At 48.3% G+C, this 26,613-nt stretch overlaps 2 protein-coding genes across 2 annotated transcripts in view; both read left to right on the forward strand.

Moving 5' to 3' along the window:
* Nucleotides 1-1,074: 1,074 nt before the first annotated feature.
* On the forward strand, nucleotides 1,075-13,793 carry LOC140202321 (neuropeptide Y receptor type 1-like). The gene is made up of 3 exons (XM_072267227.1): nucleotides 1,075-1,380; nucleotides 10,342-11,662; nucleotides 12,853-13,793. The coding sequence occupies exon 2, from the start codon at nucleotides 10,515-10,517 to the stop codon at nucleotides 11,625-11,627; it is 1,113 nt and encodes a 370-aa protein (XP_072123328.1). The 5' UTR covers nucleotides 1,075-1,380; nucleotides 10,342-10,514; the 3' UTR covers nucleotides 11,628-11,662; nucleotides 12,853-13,793.
* Nucleotides 13,794-19,623: 5,830 nt separating this feature from the next.
* The window catches only part of LOC140201731 (uncharacterized), a 55,222-nt gene continuing 48,232 nt past the window's right edge, over nucleotides 19,624-26,613 (forward strand). The window contains exon 1 of the mRNA XM_072266320.1: nucleotides 19,624-20,414. Within this exon, the coding sequence (XP_072122421.1) occupies nucleotides 20,364-20,414 (51 nt within the window). The 5' untranslated portion in view covers nucleotides 19,624-20,363. The remainder of the gene's footprint in view (nucleotides 20,415-26,613) is intronic.

Consider the following 26,613-nt stretch of genomic DNA (forward strand, 5'->3'; position numbering starts at 1 on the left):
GGGAGATTTAAAACTTGTTAAATCAAAGATTCAACTGAAATCCTTCAAATGATTATGAGGCTCAGGTTTAATATCAGTGACATATGTTGTGAAATTTGCTAATTTTGCGGCAGCAGTACATTGCAAACACATGATAGTGGTGAATCTGTGGAATTCTTTGCTGTGGGGGCCAAGTCTTTATGTATACTTAAGGCAAAGACTGATAGGTTCTTGATTGGTCAGGGCATGAAGGGATATGGGGTGAAGGCAGGAAATTGGGGCTGACAGGGAAATTGGATCAGCCATGATGAAATGGCAGAGCAAACCCGATGGGCCGAATGGCCTGATTCTGCTCCTACATCTTTATGGTCTTATAATATAGAAAAAAACCTGTGAATTACAACAAGTTAAATAGTTAAATTAAATAAGTAATGCAAAAACAGGAATAAAAGAAGTAGTGAGGTAGGGTTCATGGATTCAATGTTCATTTAGGAATCGGATGACAGAGGGGAAGAAGCTGTTCCTGAATCGTTGAGTGTTGTCCGTTCAGAGTTCTGTACCTCCTTCCTGATGGTAACAGTGAGAAGAGAGCATGTCCTGTACAGGAACAGAGACCTGTGCTAGTCTGAGGACCCAGTGCCCACCTGCGGTCTTCCATGAGGGCACAGACGGGAGGTTGGACAGTGAGGGGTCAAGCCCTCTATGGGGGGTTGTACGGGGGACAGGCCCAGCCAAAGAGTGTGTAGGAGAGGGAAGGGGGTTCATCCTTCTGAGTGGGGAGGGGAAGGCAAGTGGAGGAGGGTTCAACTGCTCCAAGGGTGGGATTGGTGGAGATCACCCCAGATCAGTTGGGAACCAGGGGAGGGGAGGGGAGTGTGTTTGTTCTCAGAGAGTTGGGGGCAGGAGGAGGAGAAGGGTGAGGGCTGGTCTTTGGGGGCAGGATATGTGGAGGTGGACAGGGCAGAGAGGGAGGGGAGGGAGGGAGGAGGAGAGAGTGAATGTGGAGGGAACATGGGGCGCAACGAGTGGGGAGGGAAGGAGGGGAGAGACGGAGGAGGTGGGAGAGGGGGAGGTAGGGCGGGATCGCCGGCTGCCTGCGTCCGGCCCCAGTCACGGCTGCGGGTCCCGCACAGCAAGCGTTAACCTTGCGCCGCCCGCCAGCCCGGAGACTCGGCGGCTGCGGAGCCGCAGTTCAGCGGGACTGCGGAGGTGTTCCAGCGGAGCCGGGAGGAGGACGCCCTTCTCTCCCGGTCTGAAGGGACCGGCGGGTGACGGCAGACATCATTCGGCCGGGCTCGCTGACAATCCGGACCAAGGCCTTCGGAAGCGGCCCTTCACACCCTCCCGCTCCTTCCTCAGCAGCTCCGGCCGCCGGCTGCGTGTTCCTCCGGGACACCGTAGGTGAGTTTGCGGCTCGGTTCTCCCGCATCCTTTCGTGTACAGTCTCGAGGGGCTGAATGGTCTCTCGCTGCTCGGGAGATCAGTCTCCTGCTGTCCCTGAGGAATGGTGTAGAGAGGATGATTGGCCCCATGTGTCAGTCTATGGGTGAGGCTACACACACACATAATCAGCAGGTCAGGCAGCGTCTATGGAGATGAATCAACAGTGGACTTTTCGGGCAGAGATCCTTCAGGAAGGCTCATCACAGGCTTTTCCTATGAAATGACTGCCTCCTGCTCCAGCTTCTGTGTAGAGTGTTCACCTGGTACTGCTGTGCCTCTGCCTCGACTTCCAAGCGGTCCCATTCCTGTGTAAAGCCATTCGGCCCATTGAGGCCATGATGGGTCTTTATAGAACAATCCCTATTCCTCTGCTCCCTCGTTCTCTCTCTGCAACCCCTGCAAATGATCTTCCCTCACTTCCCATCAGAAACCTAAAGGCAAAAGATGGCAGATGCTGGAATCTGGAGTAACAACTATGCCGCTGGAAGAACTCAGCAGGTCGGGCAGTATCTGTGGGGAAAGAAGGGTGTAAGGTGAGGTTTCTGGGATGGGGATAGGGAGGATTATTTTATTTTATTGTTTAGGAGCACATTGGGTGGGTTAGAGTTTGGGAGGTGATAGGTGAAGCTGGATGGGGAGGAGGTGAGGGGGATATGAAGGGAAGAGGGGTAGAACAGAGGCTTTTAGGTAATAGGTGGACCATGTCCCTATCATTGCTTCGTCATCTGGTTCCACCTATCACCCATCAGCTCCTGCCCCATCCCCTCCCTACAGATTGCTATCCATTCCTGTTCTCTCTGAGTCGTAGAGTACTACAGTAGAGGAACAGGGTTTTCGACTTCTCTGGTCCACACCAGCCTGACCTCCTGCCTAATCCCATCGACCTGCACCCAGACACCTTCTGTAACTTTCCCATCCACGTACATATCTAAACTTCTCTTGCTTTACAACCGAACCCACACCCATTACTTCCACTGGCAGCTTGTTCCACCCTCTGAGAGAAGTTGTTCTCCCTCAGGTTCCCCTTAAATATTACTGCTTTCACCCACCCACGATCCCCTAGTTCTAGTTCTACTCAACGTGACGGGGAAAAGCCAGCATGCATTTACCCTAAATGTACCCGTCACAATTTCACATACCTCTATAACCTCCCCTCATTCTTCTAGTGAAGGGTCTGGTGAATGGTCTTGACCCCAAAACACTTTTCGCTCCACAGATGCTGGTCAGGCTGCAGAGTTTTACCCTTTAAAAGCTCAATCGACTGCTTCCATCATCTCTACCAGTGCAGCTTGTAAAGAGCAATGGTGTTTTTAAAGAAAATTCTCATATTTCCCCTCTATCTTTCAGCTGTCTTTTACAGTTTATTGGAAGTTATTATTACTGTAAAATTTTAAGTTGAATTTATGCACAGGTGCAATGAAAAACTTAGTTGCAGCAGTATCACAGGCGCAGAGTGTCAGTTAAAAAGCATTAATAAGAAAAACATAAATTAAACAAGTTATGTGTGGTCTTTTTACAAGAAAAAGTCAAATTCAGATCTGAATCTTCAGGCGAGCTTTATTTATCACACGTGCAATAAAACATACAGTGAAAAGCGTCATTTGCATTAACAACCCACATAGCTTGAGGATGTGCGGGGGGGGGGCAGCCCGTGTCACGACGCATTCTGGCACCGACAAAGCATGCCCACAATGACCACACCGACAAATGCCCACAATGTCCAGCAGAACAGCAACACCCACCCACTCACGCACACAGGCAGGCGGCCAAACCCGAGACAGGTCACCTCCAGGCCTACAGTAGACTCGCAGAATGCAATTACATAAAATAAAGTCCATTTCCGTACCAAGTGGTCATTGTGTTGCTAGACCATAATGATTAGTCGAATTAACTCTTCTCTTCAAGCCGGGTACAGGTAGCGATTACAAACTCTGCCATCTTCTTCAGGGATGTATTCAATCAGTTATAATTGATACCTATCCCTGGCTTGAGGAGTTTATCCGTTATATACGCCAGGAAAGCACCAGATCCTTTTTCCATAACAATCCTTCCAGCAGGCCATCAGACTGCTTAATTCATGCTGATGCTACTGTATTTTCATGTTATATTGACTGTCCTGTTGTACGTAACATTTATTGTAAATTACTGTAATTGCACATTGCACATTTGAACATAAAGATTTTTACTCCTCATGTATTTGAAGGATGCTAGTAATAAAGTCAATTCAATTCGATTTGATTAGGTCTGTCGTAATCACAAAGAATTGTGCAGATGCCACAAATGCTGAGCAAGACACGAAGCTGAGCGAGCTATAGCTTTTCTCTTTGGAGTCAAGGAGGATGGGGGGGGGGGACTTGCTGGAGGTGTATGAGATGATACGGGACATAGTTAGAGCCAGCACCTTCTCCCAGGGTGAAAATGGGGCAGAATGTAGTGTGATAGGAGGATGGGAGAGGCAGGGTTTCTTTTTAACACAGAGAGCAGTGGATGTGTGGGACTTGCACTCGGGGTGCTGGAAGAGGCAGATACATTAGGGACACTTAAGAGACTCTTCGATAGGAACACTGATGATAGAAAAATGAAGGGCTATGTGGGAGGCAAGGGTTAAATTGATCTCAGAGTAAGTTAAAAGGTTGGCACAACATCATGGGCCGAAGGACCTGTGCTATGCAGCAAAATCCAAGTTTGAAGTTCAAGTTTGTTGTCATTCACCAACACACGCGTTTACTGCTAAATGGAACATCGTTCCTCTGAGACCAAGGTGCAAAATACAGCACATAAATCACACACAGCACAGGTAATATTAACGTATTGAGAACATTCTGTAGCTGTCACACACAGAACGCTGTTGGAACCCAGCAGGTCAGGCAGCATCTATGGAAATGAATAAACAGTCGACATTTCGGGCTGAGGGTCCTCAGGACTGGGAAGGAAGGGGGAAGATGCCAGCATGAGAGGGCGGCAGGAGGGGAAGGAGGACTAGCTAGAAAGTAATAGTTGAAGCCAGGTAGGCGGGAAAGGTAAAGGGCTGGAGAAAGAGGAATCTGATGGGAGAGAAAGGGAAGAAGGGTGGGGGGCACTAGGGGGGAAGTGATGGGCAGGTGAGGAGAAGAGGTAAGAGGCCAGAGAATGGGGCAGAGAAGAAAAGGGAAGGGGGAGGGAGGGGAAAATTACTGGAAGGAGGAATTGATGTTGGTGCTATCAGGTTGGAGGCTACCTGGATGGAATATGAGGTGTCGCTTCTCCACCCTGAGAGTGGCCTCATTGTGGCCATGCTGGAGGCTGGAGGCTATCTAGACAGAATATGGGGTGCTACTTCTCCACCCGAAGTGTTGGAACGGGAAGGGGGACAGGAATTCAAATGGCTGGCCACTGGGAGCGCAAACACGAGGAATTCTGCAGATGCTGAAAATTCAAGCAACACACATCAAAGTTGCTGGTGAACGCAGCAGGCCAGGCAGCATCCCTAGGAAGAGGTACAGTCGACGTTTCGGGCCGAGACCCTTCGTCAGGACTAATTGAAGGAAGAGTGAGTAAGAGATTTGAAAGTGGGAGGGAGAGGGGGAGATCTAAAATGATAGGAGAAGACTGGAGGGGGAGGGATGGAGCCAGGAGCTGGACAGGTGATTGGCAAAAGGGATACGAGAGGATCATGGGACAGGAGGCCCAGGGAGAAGGAAAAGGGGGGGGGGGGAACCAGAGGATGGGCAAGGGGTATAAGTCAGAGGGACAGAGGGAGAATGGGAATGGGAATGACATGTCTATCCATGGCCTCCTCTACTGTAAAGGTGAAGCCACACTCAGGTTGGAGGAACAACACCTTATATTCCGTCTGGGTAGCCTCCAACCTGATGGCATGAACATTGACTTCTCTAACTTCCGCTAATGCCCCACCTCCCCCTCGTACCCCATCTGTTATTTATTTTTATACACACATTTTTTTCTCCCTCTGTCCCTCTCACTATACTGCTTGCCCATCCTCTGGGTTCCCCCCTCCCCCTTTTCCTTCTCCCTGGGCCTCCTGTCCCATGATTCCCTCATATCCCCTTTGCCAATCACCTGTCCAGCTCTTGGCTCCATCCCTCCCCCTCCTGTCTTCTCCTATCATTTTGGATCTCCTCCTCCCCCTCCAACTTTCAAATCTCTTACTAGCTCTTCTTTCAGTTAGTCCTGACGAAGGGTCTCAGCCCGAAACGTCGACTGTACCTCTTCCTAGAGATGCTGCTGGCCTGCTGCGTTCACCAGCAATTTTTGTGTGAGCCACTGGGAAATTCCGCTTTTGGCAGATGGAGTGGAGGTGCTCGACGAAGCGGTCCCCCAATTTACAGTGGTCCTCACCAGTGTAGAGGAGCACCGGATACAACAGACAACCCCAGCAGGCTCGCAAGTGAAGTGTTGCCTCATCTGGGGCCCTGAGGAGGTGAGTGAGCAACTGTAGCATTTCTGTCGATGGCAGGGGTACGTGCCGGGCGGGAGATTAGTGGGGTGGGACAAATGGATAAGGGAATCACGGAGGGAGTGATCCCTGCGGAAAGCGGAGAGTGGGAAGGTGAAGATGTGTTGGTAGTACTGTTCCGTTGAAGATGACGGAGAATGTTGTGTTGGATGCCTCCGCAGATGAGGCAACTCTTCACCCGCGAGCCTGTTGGGGGTTGTCTATTGTATCTGGTGCTCCTGATGTGGCCTCCTCTACATTGGCGAGACCCATCGTAAATTGGGGGACCGCTTCATCGAGCACCTCCGCTCCATCTGCCAAAAGTGGAATTCCCCATTGCCCAACCAGTTGAATTTCTGTCCCCATTCCGGTTCCAACCTTTCGGGCCATGGTCCTTCTGTCATGATGAGGCCACTCTCAGGGTGGAGGAACAACACCTCATAATCCGTCTAGATGACCTGCAGCCTAATGGCATGAGTGTTGATCTCTTCTATCGGTAATTTCTTTTCACTCCCCCTTTCCTCTGTTCTGTTTCCTACTCTGGCCTCTTTACCCCTTCTCCTCCTGGTGCATCTCCTTCTTCCCTTTCTCTCACGATCCACTCTCCTCTCCTATCAGATTCCTTCCTCTCCAGCCCTTTACCTTTCCTATCCACCTGGCTTCACCCATCACCTAGTCCTCCTTCCCCTCCCGCCACCTTTTCATTCTGGCGTCTTTCCCCTCCCTTCCTGGTCCTGACGGGGAGGGGTCTGGGCCCGAAATGTCGACAGTCTATTCATTTCTATTGGTACCGCCTGACCTGCTGAGTTCCTCCAGCGCTTTGTGTGTGTTGCCCTAGATATGCAGAATCAAGCTGACATGAAGTGCATACACTGTATGAGATGGAGTCAAACGTACAACGGTACAGTGCTACTGGGGCTGTCGTAGTGGGTACCAGGTTGTAGCAGGGTGTTCAGAAGTATCACAGGCGGGGGGAAGAATCTGTTACCCAGCCTAGCAGTCCTTTTCTTGTACTGGAGAACCTCCTCCCTGACAGTACGGGGTCAAGGAGGTTGTGGGACGGATGGGAGGGGCTCTCAACAATTCCCTGTTCTGCGTTCTAAGCTCTTGGTAATGAAAGTGTTGAGTTCTACGGGAGTGCGGCAGGCTTCACTGGCTGATGTACTGGATAAGCAGTTGAGAGAGTGGGCTTGGCCAGGATCACAGTAGATCACCCATCCCGTGAGAAGACAGTCAGAGCCTGGGCCTACGTGAGTGCCAACGGCAACACCTCGGATGCGAAAGGCGTGAGTGGGGCTGAAGTTGTTGGACGTGAGGACAGGCGCATTGCGGGTCAGCGAGAGGGTCACTGTTCACAGGGCGACGTGAGAGCGAGGCGGTCAGTGCGGCGCCAGTGACCCTGGTTCACTTCCTGTCGCTGTCCGTAAGGAGCTTGTACGCTCTCCCCGGTGACCATGTAGGTTTCCTCCAGGTGCTCCGGTTTCCTCCCACAGTCCAAAGATGTACAGGTTAGTAGGTTAATTGGTCACATCGATAGTTGGGCTTGTTGGGCCTGTTACCCTGCTATCAAGTCAAGTCAAGTTTATTGAAATTTAACTATATACATGTATATGACATATAGAATCTATATAGAAACGAGGCAACGGGGTGTAAAGCACAGTAATACACAGAACACAGGATAACTTACGAAGGCAGGAATAAAATCTACAGATGAATCACACATAAATAACAAACTAAAGTGCATTAAGAGCCCACAGGTGATAATTTTGTGTGTAGCTCCAGATTACAGGAAAGTTTTAAGGAACTTACTCCATAAAATAAGACCATAAAACATGGGAGCAGAATTGGACCATTCATCACATTCAGTCTGCTTTACGATTCCAAAATCCTCTCCATGTCCTTTCAGTATTTGGTAGGTTTCAATGAGATCCCTATCATTCTTCTCAACTTCAGGTGAGTGAAGGTCTGGAGCCATCAAACGTTCCTCATAGGTTAGGACTTTCATTCCCAGGATAATTCTCATAAACTGCCTCTGCACCCTCTCCAATGCCAGCACATCCTTTCTTAGATAAGAGGCCCAAAATTACTTTCAATATCCAAGTGTGGTCTGACCAATACCTGGTAAAGCCTTAGGCTTTATAAGGTTCCTCTAGAATATAAAGTTATTTTAAGAAAGTTAGTCTAGATTACAGCTTCGAAGTTCTAAGTAAATTTACAAAGTACAAATTGCAAATGACACTCCACTCTTCAAGAAGGGACAGAGGCAGAAGAAAGCAAATTATGTCAGTTAGTCTGACCCCAATGGTTGGGAAGACGTTGGAGTCAGTTACTAAGGATGAGGTCGCAGGGTATTTGGAGGCACATGATAAAATAGGCCGTAGTCAACATGGTTTCCTCAAGGGGAAATCTTGCGTGACAAATCTGTTGGAATTCTTTGAAGAAAGAGCAAGCAGGATAGACAAAGAGAACTGGCTAATGTTGTGTACTTGGATATTCAGAAGGCCTTTGACAAGGTGCTACACACAAGGCTGCTTAACAAGCTATGAGCCCATGTTACTACAGGAAAGATTCTAGCGTGGATAAAGTAGTGGCTGACTGGCAGGAAGCAAGAAGTGGGAATAAAGGGAGCCTTTTCTGGTTGGCTGCCGGTGACTAGTGGTGTTCCACAGGGTCTGTGTTTTACCGATTCTTTTTACCTTGTATGTCAATGGTTTGGAGGATGGAATCGATGGCTTTGTTGCAAAGTTTCAAGATGATATGAAGGTAGATGGAGGGCAGGGTGCAGGTAGTTTTGAGGCAGTAGAGAGGCTGCAGAAGGACTTAGACAGATTAGGAGAATGGACAAAGAAATGATATGGAGTACAGTGTTGGGAAGTGTATGGTCATGCACTTTGGTAGAAGAAATGAAAGGGTTGACTATTTTCTAAATGGAGAGAAAATACAAAAACCTGAGGTACAAAAGGACTTGGGACTCCTTGTGTAGGATTTTCTCAAGGTTCATTTGCAGGTTGAGCCTGTGGTGAGGAAGACAAATGCAATGCTAGCATTCATTTCACAAGGACTAGAATATAAAAGCAAGGATGTAATGTTGAGGCTTCACTTTTGGGCCCCTTATCTTCGAAAGGATGTGCTGAAACTGGAGAAGATTCAAAGGAGGTTCACACAAATGATTTCAGGATTGAATAGCTTGTCATATGAAGAGCGTTTGATGACTCTGGGCCTGTATTCACTAGAAATTGGAAGAATGAGGGGTGATCCCATTGAAACCTATCAAATGATGAAAGGCCTTAATAGAGTGGATGTGGAGAGGATGTTTTCTGTGGCGGGAGAGTTTAAGACCAGAGGACACAGCCTCAGAATAGAAGGGCGTCCTTTTAGAATGGAGATATGTAGGAATTCCTTTAGCCAAAGTGTGTTAAGTCTGTGGAATTCTTTGCCACAGGCAGTTGTGGAGGCCAACTCTGTATGTACATTTAAGGCAGAGGTTGATAGATTCTTGGTTGGTTAGGGAATGAAGGGTTATGTGTTGAAAGCAGGAGTTTGGGGCTGAAGGGAAAATTGGATCAGCCATGGTGAAATGGCAACTAGACACGATGGGCCAAATGGCCTAATTCTGCTCCTATATCTTGTGGTCTTACATATATGTAACCATATACAATCCTGAGATTCGTTTTTGTGGCATACTTTATAAATCCATAATAGATTAATAACCATAACAGAATCAATGAAAGACTGCACCAACTTGGGCTCCAACCAGTGTGCATCAGACAACAAACTGTGCAAACACAAAATAAATAATAATAATAATAATAATAATAAATAAACAAGCAATAAATATCGAGAACATGAGATTAAAAGTCCTTGAAAGTGAGTGCAGAGGAACATTTCAATGATGGGGCAAGTGAAGTTATCCCCTCTGGTTCAAGAGCCTGATGGTTGAGGGGTAATAACTGTTCCTGAACCTGGTGGTCTGAGTCCTGAGGCTCCTGTATCTTCTTCCTGATGGCAGCAGTGAGAAGAGAGCATGACCTGGGTGGTGGGAGTCCCTGATGATGGATACTGCTTTCCTGCAACAATGCTCCATGTGGGTGTGCTCAATGGTGGGGGTGGTTTACCCGTGATAGATTGGGCTGTATCTACTACTTTTTGTAGGCTTTTCCATTCAAGGGGATTGGTGTTTCCATACCAGGCAACGATGCAGCCAGTCAATACACTCTCCACCATATATCTATAAAGGTTTCTCAGCGTTTTAGATGTCACGCCAAATCTTTGCGAAGTCTTAAGGGAGTAGAGGTGCTGCCGTGCTTTTTTGGCAATGGCCCTTGCGTGCAGATGAAGGGAGATCGAGGAGTGAGAGCCGTTGTGTGTTGCTGCAGGTTCCAGCGTCTGCGGTGTCTTGTGCGTCCGCTGACACGTAGGTGGTTTGAGCTGCTCCGCGATTGGGCAAATCGGGCAGTGACTCAGGTTTGTTTTCCCCTTCCCAGGAGGCCGCCGATGGTGCGACGAAGGCGTGGGTGACGTTGACAGTCTCCTTCCTCTGTTCACGCTGGAGTGTACAAGGAGCAGGGGGGTGGGCTGAGGGAGGAGGCCCCCACCCCCCCGCACCGTCGCTCTCAAGGAAGGCCACCTGGTGCCGCGTGCCCGGGCTCTTCGAAGGATGGACTGGAAGCTGAACGGGACGGTGAGGTTCCTGCACGCCTCCTGGCTGAACACGTCACTGCTGGTGGAGCACTTCTCTCTCTGCTCAGACCCCGTGAGCAGCACCACCTTCCTGCTAATGGCCTACAGCGCGGTGATGGCGGTGGGGCTGATCGGCAACACCTGCCTGGTCCTGGTCATCGCCCGGCAGAAGGAGATGCGCAACGTCACCAATGTCCTGATCGCCAACCTGTCCTGTTCGGACATCCTCATCTCCGTCATCTGCCTGCCCGTGACGGTCATCTACACCATGATGGACCGCTGGATCCTGGGCGCCCTGCTGTGTAAGCTGACCCCGTTTGTCCAGAGCACGTCCATCACCGTCTCCGTTCTCTCGCTGGTCCTCATCGCCTTGGAGAGGCACCAGCTCATCATCAAGCCCACCGGCTGGAAGCCGACGGTGGGACACGCCTACTTGGCAGTGGCCATCAGCTGGCTGGTGGGGTGTTTCATCTCTTTGCCCTTTGTGTCCTTCAATGTCCTAACCAGCGACCCCTACGCCAACATCTCCTTCCTCCCGGAGGGGCTGGCCGAGCAGGTGGCCTGCATCGAGCGCTGGGCCTCGGAGCGCCAGAAGCTGGCCTACACCACCTCCCTCCTGGTCTTTCAGTACGGCCTGCCACTGCTCCTGATGGTCACCTGCTACTTCCGCATCTTCCTGCGCCTGCGCCGGCGGCGGGAGATGGTGGACCGCCCGCGGGACAGCAACCGCCGGGTCAGCCACAGCTGCAGGGTGAACATCATGCTGGCCTCCATCGTTGTGGCCTTCGGCCTGTGCTGGATGCCGCTCACCATCTTCAACACCGTCTTCGACTGGGACCACGAGGCCATCTCTGTCTGCCACCACAACCTCATCTTCTCCCTCTGCCACCTGACAGCCATGCTGTCGACCTGCGTCAACCCCATCATCTACGGCTTCCTCAACGCCAACTTCCAGAAGGAAGTGAAGGCCTTGCTGTACCGGTGTCGCTGTGGCGGCTCCTCGGAGAGGTACGAGAGCTTCCCGCTGTCCACCGTCAACACTGAGCTGTCCAAGGCTTCCCTGCACCAGGGCTGCCCTAACAATGTCTAAACTCTCAACCCGGATTTCTGGAAGGCCTTTGACAGGTGTGTATAAGAAGGTCTTTGACAAGGTCAGCACACAAAGCTGCTAATCAAGAGCCCGTAGTGTTACAGAAAATACACTTGCATGGACAAAGGATTGGCTGACTGGCAGAGGGCAAAGAGTGGGAATAAAGGGGGCCTTTCCTCCTTGCCAGTGACTAGTAATGTTCCACAAGGGTTGGTGTTGGGTCCTCTACTTTGCACCTTATATCAATGATCTGGATCATGGAATCAGTGGCTTTGTGGACGATACAAAGGTAGGTGCAGGAAGCCGGAAGTGTAGAGAAAGCAGGGGGGCCTGTAGAGGATTTGGACAGATTAGTAGAATGGGTAAAGAAGTGGCAGATGGAATACGGCGTAGGGAAATGTATGACCATGCACTTTAGTAGAAGGAATAAAGATGTAGACTGCTTTCTAAATAGGGAGAGAATTCAGAAACTGGGGGTGCAAATCGGACTTGGGAGTCCTAGTGCAGGATTCCCTAAAGGATTGGTGGATCAATTGACTACCATCACCCATGAGACGGGCTGTGCTGTCCATCCGGGCCCTGTCCAGATTTACAATCGAAAGACCCTGCATTTGGTATCTGCATGTCGCCAGAGGTTGCTTTATACGATTGAAGATCAGCTGGACGGGGGTGGGGGGGGGGGTTGCAGTGGCTGGATGAATTACCCACCCTGGACGTCACGCCCCAGTCGGGCAGAGGAACCAGGGCAGTTGAGGAGGAGGCATGAGAGTAACTTCACGTCTTCTGCAAACGGGGCTGTGTTTGTCCATTTCCCAGGGGGCCTCCCTTGGGCCAGAGCTGGTTCCACGAGCCGGTTTGTGTTTGAGGCTTAATGGAGCTCCGGTCGTCCAGGATCGAGGATCAACTTTATTCACCGTAAACGTATTCGGAATTACTGTGGCATGTTGGTGCGACTCGCAACATTCAACAATTACAAAGAACAAAGCATTGTACAGGAATAAAGTTAGAGGTTAAAGTATGGACCAGGAATACTATAAGTATAAATGCCAGCATATAATTACCTGTACAATGAAAACAGCTTTATAAAAAGTGGTTTAAAGTGTTTACAGTGCAGTGTAATAGCGAAGGTAATCGATAGAGGGGTGAGGGACTCACTACAATGATGGAAAAGACTAACTGTCTGGGAGAAGGAACTTCTAAGAAGGTGTGGTCTATATTTTAATAGCCCTATGACGCTTTGCAAAATGAAGCTTTACAAAGAGCTAGTTTGCAAGCTGGATGATGTCCACAATGATTCTTCCTGCCCACTGGATACATACAAGCCCTGCGGTGGTGACTATTGAGCTGACTGGCACCCCAGGGTGCTCTGCAAGGATCGGAGCGGAGGGGGTCTCTGGATGGCTCAGGGGCTGTCCCCCTCGGGGCCAAGGATGTCGATGGAGTCCGCTCTTTGCCCCGACATAAGAATGGAGTCACCTCTACGGGGCCACGTTTAAGATCATACATTGCATGCTGTATAATCATTTCTGTTCAGCTTTTGTGCTTGCTGTTGGACTTCCCGTGTTAAACGAAGAGCCTACACTTGACGTGTCTTGCTGAAAGATTTTAAACCAGGTTATCTGTAATTATATTATGTGCAGAAAAATCAGGAAGGCCTAGAACAGAGGCTCAGAGGCCTTTGACCTGGGGCCCAGCATTTGGAGTCTGTAACTCAACCCAGAGTAAAGCGGGAAGGGTCAGTAACTCACTTTCTCTACCAAAGAGCAACCAGGAAATTTGGATTATATAAACACAGCTGCACGGAAATAATCTTTGACTGCTGAGGAAAGTTGGGAAAGCAGCACCCTTTCAAGAAAAAAAATCTTAAAATGCATGCAAATATCCTGTAGATACTCTGGTGTTTTTTCCTCACTCAGGCCCGCCTTGAAGCCTCGTCAGGCCGAGACACGCCTGGGAGCCTCCTTTGGTGAGGGCCAGCCGATGTGGTGAATGAGAATGGGGGAAAGGGGCAGGAGCTCAAACAATGAGGGCAGCTTTATCCCCACAGGAGCCTGTGGCTCACCCTCAGAGTATGTGTCTGTGTTTGTAAATATTTTAAACCTCCTTCTATCTACAGACAAATGATTGTTTAATTACAGTTCTATAACAACTCAACGTCCATTAAAATTTACCACACTGAATAATTTATGTATTCCTTTATTTTAAGACTCTTTGCGTTTCTACAAGATTTTCTGCCTCTGGATCAGGCCATTTGGTCAACCATGTTTGCGCTAAATTTATAATCACAGTATCTGTATGTCACCATATACTGTACAACCCTGGCATTCATTTCCTTGTGGGCATTCACAGTAAGTACAAAGAAATGCAATAGAATCAGTGAAAAACTACGCACAACAAAGATGCAACCAACCAAGGTGGAAAAGATAACTAACAAACGTACAAATATGAGAAAGAAACAAAAAACAAAATGGTAGCAAGTAACAAATAAATATAGTAACATAGAAAACCTACAGCACGATACAGGCCCTTTGGCCCACAAAGCTGTGCTGAACATGTCTCTACCTTAGAACTACCTAGGGTTACCCATATTGAGAACAGGCAGTTGCAGGATCTTTGAAGGTGAACCCGTATTGTAGGTTGTGGAACCAGTTCAGTGTCGGGGGTGAGTGAAGTTACCCCCTCTGGTTCAGGAGCCTGATGGTTGAGGGGTAATAACTGTTCCTGAACCTGGTGGTGTGGGACCTGAGGCTCCTGTACCTCCTTCCTGATGGCAGCAGTGAGAAGAGATCATGGCCTTGGATGATGGAGGTTCTTTATGATGGATGCTGCTCTCCTGAGACAGCACTTCTTGGAGATGTACTCAAAGGTGGGGAGGGCTATTCCTGTGATGAACTGGGCCCTATCCTTGACTTCCTGTTGACCATGACTCCAACCCACACTAATTCCATCTCCCTGCTCCAAAGTCAAGGTAAATTTATCAACAAAGTAGGTATCTTTCACCATATACAACCCCGAGATTCATTTTCTTGCTGGCATTCACTGGAAAATAAAGAAATGCAATATAATTTATGAAAAAATGTACATAAATAAGAACAAACAGTGTGCAGAAGAAGATAAATTGTGAAATAAATTTATTCTGTTCATGTGCCTGACTATCATATCTGAGTTTACTACCTTCCCTGGCAGCCTGTTCCAGACACCTGCCACTCTCTGTATTAAAAGAGAACCTGCCCTGTAAGCCTCTTATAACCAAGCTGAAAGTCAAAGTCCAGGACTCAGGGAGTCTGAATGTTGAAGGCTGATGTGGGTGAGTCTGACAACAGAGGCCAAAGGTGGGTTCTGTGAGCCTGGGCCAGGGACTGGAGGTTAGAGGCTTGATGCCCTGCAAGTCTGACATCTCTGTTCTAAAGGGGTGCCCTTCTATTCTGAAGCTGTGCTCTCTGGTCCGAGAGTCTCCGTGTCCGCTCTATCTAGTTCTTGTATTATTCGGTCTCCCTGATTATGAGACGTAGAACACTACAGCACAGAAACAGGCCCTTCAGCCCATCTAGTCTATGCTGAACTATTATTATGCTGAGTCCAGTTGACCCGCACCCAGACCAATGCCCTCCCATTAATATTTCTCTAACATGTTAGGCTCAAATCTCCTCAAACTCCTAAAGAAATGTAGCCACTGGCATGCCTTCTGAACACTTACATCAATATGTTGGCCCAGGACAGGTCTTCAGAGATGTTGATAACCTATGAACTTGAACAAAGACACCCTTTTCCACTGCTGACCCTTCGATGAGGATGGGTGTGGGTTCCTTTGACTTCCCCTTCCTGAAGTCCACAATCAATTCCTTGGTCTTACTGATGTTGAGTGTGGCTTCACTGCTCACTGAAAGTGGCGATCAAAGTAGATGGGGTGGTCAGGAAGGAGTACAACACCATTGGTCAGGCTTTGTGTGTGTCAGGAAGGAGTACAACACCATTGGTCAGGCATTGAGTATGTCAGGAAGGAGTACAACACCATTGGTCAGGCTTTGGGTGTGTCAGAAAGGAGTACAACACCATTGGTCAAGCATTGGGTGTGTCAGGAAGGCATACAACACCACTGGTCGGGCTTTGATAGGGTGGTCAGGAAGGCGTACAACACCACTGGTCGGGCATTGAGTACGTCAGGAAGGAGTACAAAACCATTGGTCAAGCATTGGGTGTGTCAGGAAGGCGTACAACACCACTGGTCAGGCTTTGGGTGTGTCAGGAAGGCGAACAACACCATTGGTTGGGCATTGAGTATGTCAGGAAGGTGTACAACACCATTGGTTGGGCTTCGATAGGGTGGTCAGGAAGGCGTACAACACCACTGGTGGTCGGGCATTGAGTACGTCAGGAAGGTGTACAACACCATTGGTTGGGCTTTTATAGGGTGGTCAGGTAGGCATATAACACCATTGGTCAGGCTTTGAGTATGTCAGGAAGTCATATGGTAGGTCTATAACAATTTGGTTAGACCACAGGTGGAGTATTAGATACAATCCTGCTCGTCTGTAGAGGGAAGGACTTTTTAACCTAGTTCAAGATCAGTCTAACTCTTCCCTTCCACATAGAGACAGACAGAGCAGCACATCACAGGCCCTTCAGCCCATCTAGTCTGTGCTAATCTATTAATCTACCGAGTCCCATCAATTTGCACTGGCACCATAGCCCTCCATAATCCTATAATCCAAGTACCTATCCAATTTTCTCTTTTTCACCTTTCACTGTTAACCCATGACCTCTGGTTGTAGTCCCACCCAACCTCATTGGAAAAAGCCTGCTTGCATTTACCCTATCTATAATTTTGTACACATTTAACAAACCTCCCCTCATTTTCCTGTGCTCCAGGGAATAAAATAACCCATTGAACCTTTCCCCATAACTCAAGTTCTCAAATCCTGACATCCTTGAAAATTTTACCTACACTCTTTCAATCTTATTGACATCGTTGCTGTAGGTACCACAAGACTCCAAATTAAGCCTCACCAACGTCTTCCACAATTTCGACATAACATCCCAACTCTTGTACTCATATTTTGATTTATGAAGCCCAATGTGCCAAAAACTTTCTTTATGATCCTATCTACCGGCAACACCACTTTCAAGGAATTACGGATCTGTATTCCCAGATCCCTCTGTTCTCACTGTGTTATACCTGGTTTGTCCTCCCAAAATGCAACACCTCATACTTGTCTGTATTAAATTCCATCTGCCGTTTTTCAGCCCATGTTTCCAGCTGGTCCAGATCCTGCTTCAAGCCATGGTAGTTTTCCTCGCTGTCCACTACGCCCCCAATCTTGGTGATATCTGCAAATTTGCTGATCCAGTTTGTCGCATTTTCATCCAGATCGTTAGTGTTAGACGACAAGCACCGATCCCTGTGATCTCTCTGCAAGATGGCTCCTCTAAATCCCGCGGTCTGTTGGGTGGTCTATAATATAATCCTATTAATGTGATCATCCCTTTCTTGTTCCTCAGTTCCACCAATATAGCCTCTGCGGACAAGCTGCTGTGACGTCTTCTCTGACTAGTAATACCACCTCTTCCCCTTTAATCTCTCCGCTCTATTCACGCCTAAAATAATGGATCCCCGGCACGATGAGCTGCCAGTCCTGCCCCTCCTGCAACAAAGTCTTACAATGTCTATAATTCCTTGTACAGATCCATGACCTAAGCACATCCGCCTCTCCTACAATACCCCTTGCATTGATGTATATGCAGCTCAGAATATTACCTAGGCTTAACAACATTTTCCCCACTATCTGTTCTCATGCTCTGGTTCCCATCCCTTGCATCTGTAGTTTAAAGCACCCACCCTCATTCCCTATACGGCATTAGCAGACCTTCCCACTGGGATATTAGTCCCCTTCCAGTCCTGCTGCACGCTGTCCCTTCTGTACAGGTCCCACCTTCCCTGGAAGAGAGCCCATGATCCAAAAAAAAAAATCTGGAGCCCTCCCTCCTGCACCATCTCCTTAGCTACGTGTCTGGCCTCACAAGCATGTGGCATAGGAAGCAATTCTGAGATCAAGGCACTGAAGGTACTGTCACTGAACTCCCAGAAGTCACTTTGCAGGACCTCGTCACCCTCCCCACCCATGTCATCGGTACTGGCACGGCCCGCGCCCTCTGGCTACTTACCCCACCCCACTTAAGAATGTCATGGACTCGATCCAAGATGGCCCTGACCCTGGCCCTGGCACCCAGGAGGCAACATTCCGTCTGGGAATCTCGTTCCACAGGACTTCTTCCTGTCTGTTCCTCTGACAAGTGGATCCCCTATCACTACATATGTGAGATGTGTGGATCTTACACAGAGTGCGGCTGAGGGGGGTGGGGCAGAAACCATAGTGGTATTTAAGATCGTTTTTGACACATAAAGGCTCGTACACCTGCTCATTAATGCAAATATCTAATCAGCCAATCGTGAGGCAGCAACTCAATGCATCAAAGCATGCGGACACGGTCAAGAGGTTCAGCTGGGCATACTATGCTTAATTATTCCTTACACCTTGTTGGAAAACATCACTCTGGGGTGTGTGGGCGTCGTCATCGTTGTGAAACAGTTAACATATTCTTATACAAGGTTGCAATAAAGCGAACGCAGGCTCCACTACCAGCTTTGGGCGTTGACAGTTTTAATTTAAAGACTTCTCTAAGTTATGGACAAACTTTAGAAAATCTGCAGACGCAGGGAGTCGAAGCCACACACACAAAATGCTGGAGGAACCCAGCATTTACGGAAAAGAGTAGAGTCGACGTTTCGGGCCAAAACCCTTCAGCAGGACTGGAGAAAAAAAGCTGAGGAGTAGATTAATTCGGAGGAAGGTGGGAATTAAAATGGGAGAGGGGTGTGGAGGAAAATTAAGCTTGAAGATGAAGGGTTAACAAAATCACGAGGATAGCAGGGTGGGAAATGGGGTCTGTCTGTCTCCCCATACAAATGAGCACTAAGTCCTGTTCGAGATGACAGTTGTTAGTAACGAAGGATGAGGAGGAGCTCGGACGTTGTGTGTAAGGGGGAACCGTCAGCCCTCGAGGCTGAATGACCAGTGGCATGGTTTCTTATAATTACTGGGGAGGTTCCTTCTGCCTTCAAGATTACATAACTAACGGCTGGGTTTCTCCTAATTAATGGGGAACTGGTTGCGTTTGTGGGGACCCGATGTCTAATGTTGTGCAACGTGTGGAAGCAGCTGAACTCGGTCGATAAACTCATGCCCCGTGAAAACCGGTGAACTGCATGTATTTCTGTGTTACATTGACTGTTCTACTTATAATAACTTACTATCATTGCACGTAACGTGAAGATTTTTACCCCTCAACGTGAAGGATGTAAGAAATAAAGTCAATTCAATTTTAAGATATAGAAGACCATGCTTGTGCTCGCTTTAGCAAAGTCTCTCAGTGGGCTCTCCGCGCTTATGTAATAAAGTAATTAAACCGAATACTGGGGTCTGTGTCTTTGTTTAGGTCTAATCGGTGATAGTAAATCTCCCCGACTTGGAGGGAAGAAGTTATTACTTAAACGTATCGGACACCCTAGGCTGAATAATTAATCCCTTGATCAGAGTCCGATCCGAACATTTGTAGGGAGAGCACTTGTTATGAAATGGTGCAGTATTTATAGTTTAAATGCAGCAAAGGAAACATCTGATTACCGAGTTGAGGTCACTTTGGAAAGTTTGTTAGGATATTTGGGGCAGACACTTGGGAAAGTTTGTTAGGATATTTGGGACCGACATTTAGGAAAGTTTGTTAGGATATTTGGTACAGCCACTCGGGAAAGTTTATTAGGATATCACTGCCATTGGACTTGACTTCTTGGTACTAATTTGCGGTTTTTGGGGGCGGAATTTAGTGAATAGGCTTCATGTCGCCTTGCTCCACATTCTAACTCAGTAGGTGGCGGTAATGCACCTTGTGTTGGGCCTGCCGACCTCCCCTAAACTTCACGAGAAAACCAAACTTCAAAATCGGGGGAAGAAATGAGATCTAAGCGACTCTGACCGTGGAAATGATTGCTGGTGCCAGACGGGATGGTTTGATCTTTCTCAGAACCTGCTTATCGCCTGGGATTTTCCGGCGCGAGGCTCGAGAGTTTACAGACCACGGTGCGAAAGACTCAAAACGCATCCAGCGAGCCGTAGTTCTAACATCTCGTTAGTGAGAGAGAGGTCAGAGATTGGGCAGGCTAGTTCGAGTAACTCAATAATCACCCATTACAACAGCGCATCTCCGAACGCACGACGCACCGAACCTTGAACTGGATGGGCTACAGCAGCAGAAGATCAGGACCATATGCCGACAGAAGAGACTGATCTAATCTGGGATCATAGGCGGCAGAGGGAGGCATGATAGACCCAAGCTCCCGTGCTCTACTGATTGAAAATACAGCCAGAAGCGGGGGAGAAGTGTCCCTGTCAACGGCGAGTAGTCCGACCTCGTCTCCGCTCCGCCCCGTGACTCATTTCCTCCTCCTGCTCCAAATTCGCATATCTTCTGAGTGAAGCGCTTGTGACTTTCCTTCGAAGTTTATTCGATTTATGTATTTCTTCGGAAGAAGTTTTTAAAGTGTTTTTTGGGGGGGAAGTGGGGGTATTTAGCTTTCATTTCGCTCCATCGGATTCGTGTTTCCCGTCCTCGGCTTCTGCTCGCCTGGATTGTGGAAAGTTTGGGAAGCGTGGTTGAGGATTTGTTTTTTGCCGGGGAACCATGCAGGGCACGGGACTCGCCTGCCTCCGCCGCCGCCTCCTCGTACTCGCGGTGAGTCCGGTCTGTGTGAGCGGGACCCCCGCCTCTCCCCGAACCCCTCCGTGGGACTCCGGTCCTCACCCAGCGCCGCCGAGACCCTCGCATCATTCCCGCTGCTTCCTCCTCAATCCTTCACTCCCCTCCCCCCTCCTCCCAGACCTTCTCCCTGTCCCCCCCCTACTCCTCCCAGACCTTCCCCCTGTCCAGATTATCTACCCCATCCCACTTTTTAATTTTACTCCTTGACCTTGCGCGGAGATTTGTATTCCTCATCTTAAAAGGAAGATTGTACCTTGCTTCAGTCAGTGCAGCAAAGATTTCATCAGACTCGTGCCTGGGTAGGTTGGGAAAACTAGGAAGGATGTGAGATTCCATGGGAATTTCGGGACATTTTCCCTGTCACAGGGAGGCCGGGACCACGGCTCGCCGTGTCAGTGTTAGGGTTGGGGCAAAACCAAGTTCGGGATATTTCTGGCCGTAAATAGAACGGAGGGAAGAGAGGATGGTGTAGGAAAATGGCGCCCAGACCTCCCCTTATGCCGTAGATGAATGGGCAAGCAGGAGAAAGGGGCCGAATGGCTTCCCCCCACCGTTTCAATGTTTTGTGTAATAGTTACATAATGTCATATGCAGGTGGAAGGAAGATTTTCGTCTCCGAACCACAGAATCGGAATCAAGTAGTGAAACGCGGTAGCACCGCAGTGCAATACATAGACTAACATTACAGTGAGAATTGGACAGTAGTTTGTTTGGCGGTTTACAGCTGAATGGCAAGAACGCTGAACTTGATCTGAGCGAGAGAGTGCTCAAAAAGAAAGTAGAAAAAGTAAAGAGCTTTGTAGGAAAAGTGATTTTTGAATAGCAGCTACTGTTCAGTAAATTTAACATTATTATTTAATCATACACATTTGTTAATTTAATAATGTAAATGAATAGTGTTTTGTTTGAACAATTTATTTATTAAATTAGTAGTTGTTGATCCAAAGCAGAAATGCAACAAGGAGCTGAGCAGCAGGAGCTGAGATATTGCTGTTCCCACTACTGAGCCGCCGAAGGAGCGGCGTGACAGTCATTCCCTCAGACCAGTGTCGGTTTGAGTTTTGTTCTGCTCACCTGACTTTGAATTGTGGCTCGTTGTTTCCCATTTACTGTGGGGTGGAGCTGGCGGAGGGAGGGAGGGAGGGAGGCGACCAGACTCCGTAACAGGGAGTGGGGTGAGGAAGACCATGCCAGCGGCTGAACAGTAAAACTTCAGGAGCTGCTTGCTTGTTTTTAAACTTCTGAAAGTTGAAAGTCTTACTCGGTTGATTCAATTGTGTATGACAGCGACCACATGCAAATTCAGATCACACATTGGTATGAAATTGATTTCTGTAATATAGATTGCTGTCATGTGACCTCAGCTGATGTTACTGTATTGGTTTATAAAATGTGAAATTAAAGGCATCCGTTAGTCTTGCGAGACCGTGGATCTGCGCCTGGAAAGTCTTCACTCTCCAGGGCGCAGGCCTGGGCAAGGTTATATGGAAGACCGGCAGTTGATGTTACTGTATCGGTTTATAGAATGTTAAACGTGTCCTAAATATGTTTTTATTGCGGGAGTTCAGTGAGGCAGTCTCACTGCTCCCCCTGTGTGATCTCCAAGTCTTTGACCCTGTGCTCACCCATCACCTCCCAGCTGGTACTCATTCCCCTCCCTGACTTCTGCCCGCTTCCTTTCCGTTTGGAAACATTGACTGTTCCTTCCCCAGAGATGCTGCCTGACCTGCTGAATTCAGAATCAAGCAACATAAATACTATCAATTGCAATAAGTAGTGCCAGCAGGGCGCATAAATAGCGTGGGTCTATTCATGGACCGTTCAGAGAGTCGATGGGGTGGGAGTAGAGGGCATGCCCTTTGGTGGTTGGGGTCCTTAATGAAGGATGCCTCCTTTTGAAGATATCCTCGATGGTGGGAGGCGATTTCCCCCCATGATGGAGCTGGCTGCAGCTTTTTTTGTTCCTTCCGTACCAGACGGAGATGCAGCCAGTCAGAATGCTCTCCACGGCACATCGTAGAGATTTGCTGGTCCTGGGTGACAAACCAGATCTCCTCAAGCTCCTGACGCGTTGGACCTTGAGGTGGACGGGGTTGCAGCAGCAGAAGACCGTGAACACAGGCCGAGTGGTCACTTTGTCAGGTGTTGCTGTTTCATTCGCCGAATCAACGTCCTGGAAAACTCCAACAGCTTTGCTTTTTCTGAAATTAAAGAACAATAGAAAGCATTTTCTCTGGATGCCATGTGGCTTGTTACACCGCCCTGTGTAACCGCTCTGCCTGTGAACAGGAAATTGCAGCGCTGTGGGCACGTAACCAACTTCCCCTTGGAGAGGAGCATCTACCTTCTCGCTACCTCAGCAAAGCAGCCAGTGTAATCAACCCCCACCCCGCCCCACCCCGGGCATTCTCTTCTCCCCTCTCCCAGAGACACGCTCAGGCCATTCAGTTCCCCCATTCAATCGTGGCTGGTTTATTATTCCTCTTGACCCCATTCTCCTGCCTTCTCCCCATGAGGCCAAAGATGCAAAAGCCCAAGAGCACACTCCACCAGGCTCAAGTGAGCCTTATACAGCGCTGCTATTAGACTTCTGGCTCCAGTAAAATCCCACCCACCTACCTTCCCCCTTGTCTGGCTTCACAGATCTCCTTCCAGCTTGTACCCATTCCCTTCTCCCCAACCTTATTCTGGCTTCTTCCCCCTTCCTTTCCAGTCTTCAACGAGAGTCCTGGCCTGAAATGTCGACTCTTTATTCCCCTCCACAGATGCTGCCTGACCTGCTGAGATCCTCCAGCATTTTGTTTGTGTAAAAAAAAATCCCCCTTGTGGGCTTTGGCCACTGGTGAGAGAATACTGTTGAATTTTACTGCTGTTAACCTGTGGACCATTCAAGCGTAAGGAAGGGAGATTGGTCCCAGTTTGTTGTGTAAGACCATAGATGTGGGAGCAGAATTAACCCATTCAGTCCATCAAATCTCATTCCATCATTATCCTCTCAACCCCAATCTCCTGCTTTCTCCCTCTAACCTTTCACGCCCTGTCTAATCAAGAACCTTTCAACCTCTGCCTTAAATGCACCCAGTGACTTAGCCTCCTCAGTCACCTGTGGCAGTAAATTCCACAGATTCTGGCTAAGGGAATTCTTCCTCATCTCCATTCCAAATGGGCGTCCTTCTATTCTGAAGCTTTGCCCTCTGCTCCTAGACTCCCCCACACAGGAAACATCCACTCTATATAGGCCAGGGATTCCTGAACTCTTTTTTTGTGCCATAGATTTCTACCACCAACTGAGGGCCCAAAACTGCTCACAATACTCCCACTGAGGCCTCACCAGTCCCTTATAAAGCCTCAACATTACATCCTTGCTCTAATATTCTAGTTCCACCCCTCTCCCCCCCTCACAAAATGAATGCTAACATTGCATTTGCCTTCCTCACCACTGACTCAACTGCAAATTAACCTTTTGCGACTCCCAGGTCCTTGGATTTTTGATTTTTCTCGCTGCCTCCTCTGTACAAAGAAGACTATACTGATGCAGTGTGCTATGTACAGACGCCTGTAACTAATTCTGGGATGGCACAATAACGTACCAGTTAGCATAAACGCTTTACAGCACTGGCAAGCCAGGTTCAATTCTTGCTGCTGTTTGTAAGGAGTTTGAACGTTCTCCCCGTAACCGCGTGGGTTTCCTCCGGGTGCTCTGGTTTCCTCCTGCGTTCCAAAGATGTGCGGGATAGCAGGTTAATTGGCCAAATGGGCAGAGTGGGCTCGTGAGGCCGTGCTGTATCGTTAAATAAAATCTTGCATTCTGGATATATCTCCGGACGTTTGGAGGGTGCCCTGATCAAGATGAGAAAACGAGCGAATGCCGTTTGGAATGAAACCCTGCCTGTCGGGGAAAAGAATGGAGCCGCACAGAAACTGAATTTTCTTCCGATCAAAGGAGCCCATTGATTTCCTTGGACGTGGCTTCCTTCCAGCATCCCCCTCCCACGCCCCTCCACCCACCCTCGCTCCTATCTGGACCTGGGCTCATGCTATGATACTGGTTCATTATGGACGCATACTGAGACACTGTGAAAAGCCTTTGTTTTGCATGCCATCCATACAGACTGTGCTATGCACAGTCACTTTGCCGTCAAGTTACAGAAATGTATTATCAAAGTATATACATGTCACCATGTACTCCCCCTGAGATTCATTTGCAGGCATTTGCAGGAAAATGAAGAACTACAATAGAAACTATGAAAAACTATACATAAAGACTAACAAACAACTAATATGCAGAAGAAGACATTGTGCAAGTATTAATATAAAAAGGTGTAAAAAGAAAACTTGAATGCAGAATAGAGTGTGACAGTTTCAGAGAAAGTGTAATGACGAGGTACATTGGAAGGGGAGTTCATTATTTTAGTGTAGGAGAGGTTCATTCAGGAGCCTGGGAATGGTGGGTGTTTAGCTGACCTTGAGCCTTCTTTTAAAGATGAACTTCACTTCTCGCGTGTCCATCAAAACTTGGTGAAACGTGTTGTTTGTGTCAGCAGCCATCGCGGTCCGAAGATGTGCGGGGTGGGGTAACGTAGCACGCTTACTAACCCTGACCTGCGCACCTTTGGAAGGTGGGAGGAGATGGGATGAGGAAGCTCCCGCAGGAAGTCCTCACGGTCACCGGGAGGGAAGTACAAGCTGCCCGCGGACTGCGCCGGGAGTTGAATCCTAATTGCTGGTGCTCGAAAGCGGTGCGTTAACCGTGCCACTGCTACGCGGCGAGGGGAGACGTGAGGGTGACCGGGGCGGGGGAGGTCTTTGTGGGCTCCTTTCCTGAGGCAGTGGGAAGTGTAGGTAGAATCGGCTGGTTTGTGTGATGGACTAGCTGCATCTATCACTCTCTGCTTGCTCCCCCATTCTGATACACAAGCGCTGTGTCTCAATTCTTTAAGGTGGCCAAATGGGATACTCAGTGTAAACATTCTCAGTGGCCGGACGGTGCAGAGGGGATCTTTCTTCTGGCTGGGGGTCTAAACCAGGGGTCATCTCAAAATCTTGACCAGAGGACCGGAAATTAATACATATTACCTAATAATTTTATAATAAGAGCTTATTAATACGTAGACAGATGGATACTTTACTGATCCCAAAGGAAATTACAGTGTCACAGTAGCATTACAAGTGCACAGATATTCCAATATGCCCACGTGGTGGAGAATTACAAAGGTTTACCACCCTCGGGTTGAAGACGTTTCTGTACATCTCTACCCTGAAGGGACACTATCTTATTTTGTGGTAGGAGAAGGGATTTGGGGGTTGATGTACCTGTTCCATTTTGTTTGTTTTTTTGTGCAGGGAGGGGGGATTTTGAGGGCTGACAGTCGTGCTGCCTTTCTTTTCTTCCCTGGTTTCATGGCTACCTAGAGAAGAAGAATTTCAGAGTTGTATACTTTGATAATAAATGAACCTTTACTACTGCAAGACCATTAGGCATAGGAGCAGAATTAGGCCATTCAGCCCATCTAGTCTGCTCCGCCGTTCGATCATGGCTGATTCATTTTGCCTCTGAACCCCAGTCTCCTGCCTTCTCCCCGTGACCTTTGACACTTTGCTCATCAAAAGCCATCCACCCCCGCTTTAAGTATATCCGGTCTCCGCAGGGGCCGGGGCGATGAGTTCCACTGACTGAGCGTGCTGTAATGGTGTCCAGAGATGAGCGACTTTCGGGAAGCAGTCCCTTTTACTTTTTTTTAAACGCACATTTTATTCCTTATCCACACTTTAACCTCTAACTTGTTTTTTTAAAAAATATAATTCCCTATTCTTTATAATCGTTGAACTTTGTTTGTTGCATGCCGCAACCTGACCAATGCACCACAGCAAATTCCTAATACGTGTAAATGTATCTGGTGAATAAAGCTGATCTTTAACCCAACTGGGAGAGAGCAATGGGGGAACAGAGTACCGGAACAGGCCCCCCCTCCCCCCGGCTCACTGACTCTGTGCCAGTCATCAATTACCAATTCAAAATAATCCTACGGTACTCTTTAAAAAAAAACTTTACTCTTATTATTTACTCCCTCAGATTCCAGCCCTCACTTGTACACTAAGGGCACCTTACCGGGTTAATTTACTAACCTGTATATCTTTGGGAGGTGGGAGGAAACGGGAGCAGCTAGGGGAA

The sequence above is a fragment of the Mobula birostris genome, chromosome 8 (assembly GCF_030028105.1).
Source record: "Mobula birostris isolate sMobBir1 chromosome 8, sMobBir1.hap1, whole genome shotgun sequence".
Lineage (NCBI taxonomy): Eukaryota > Metazoa > Chordata > Chondrichthyes > Myliobatiformes > Myliobatidae > Mobula > Mobula birostris.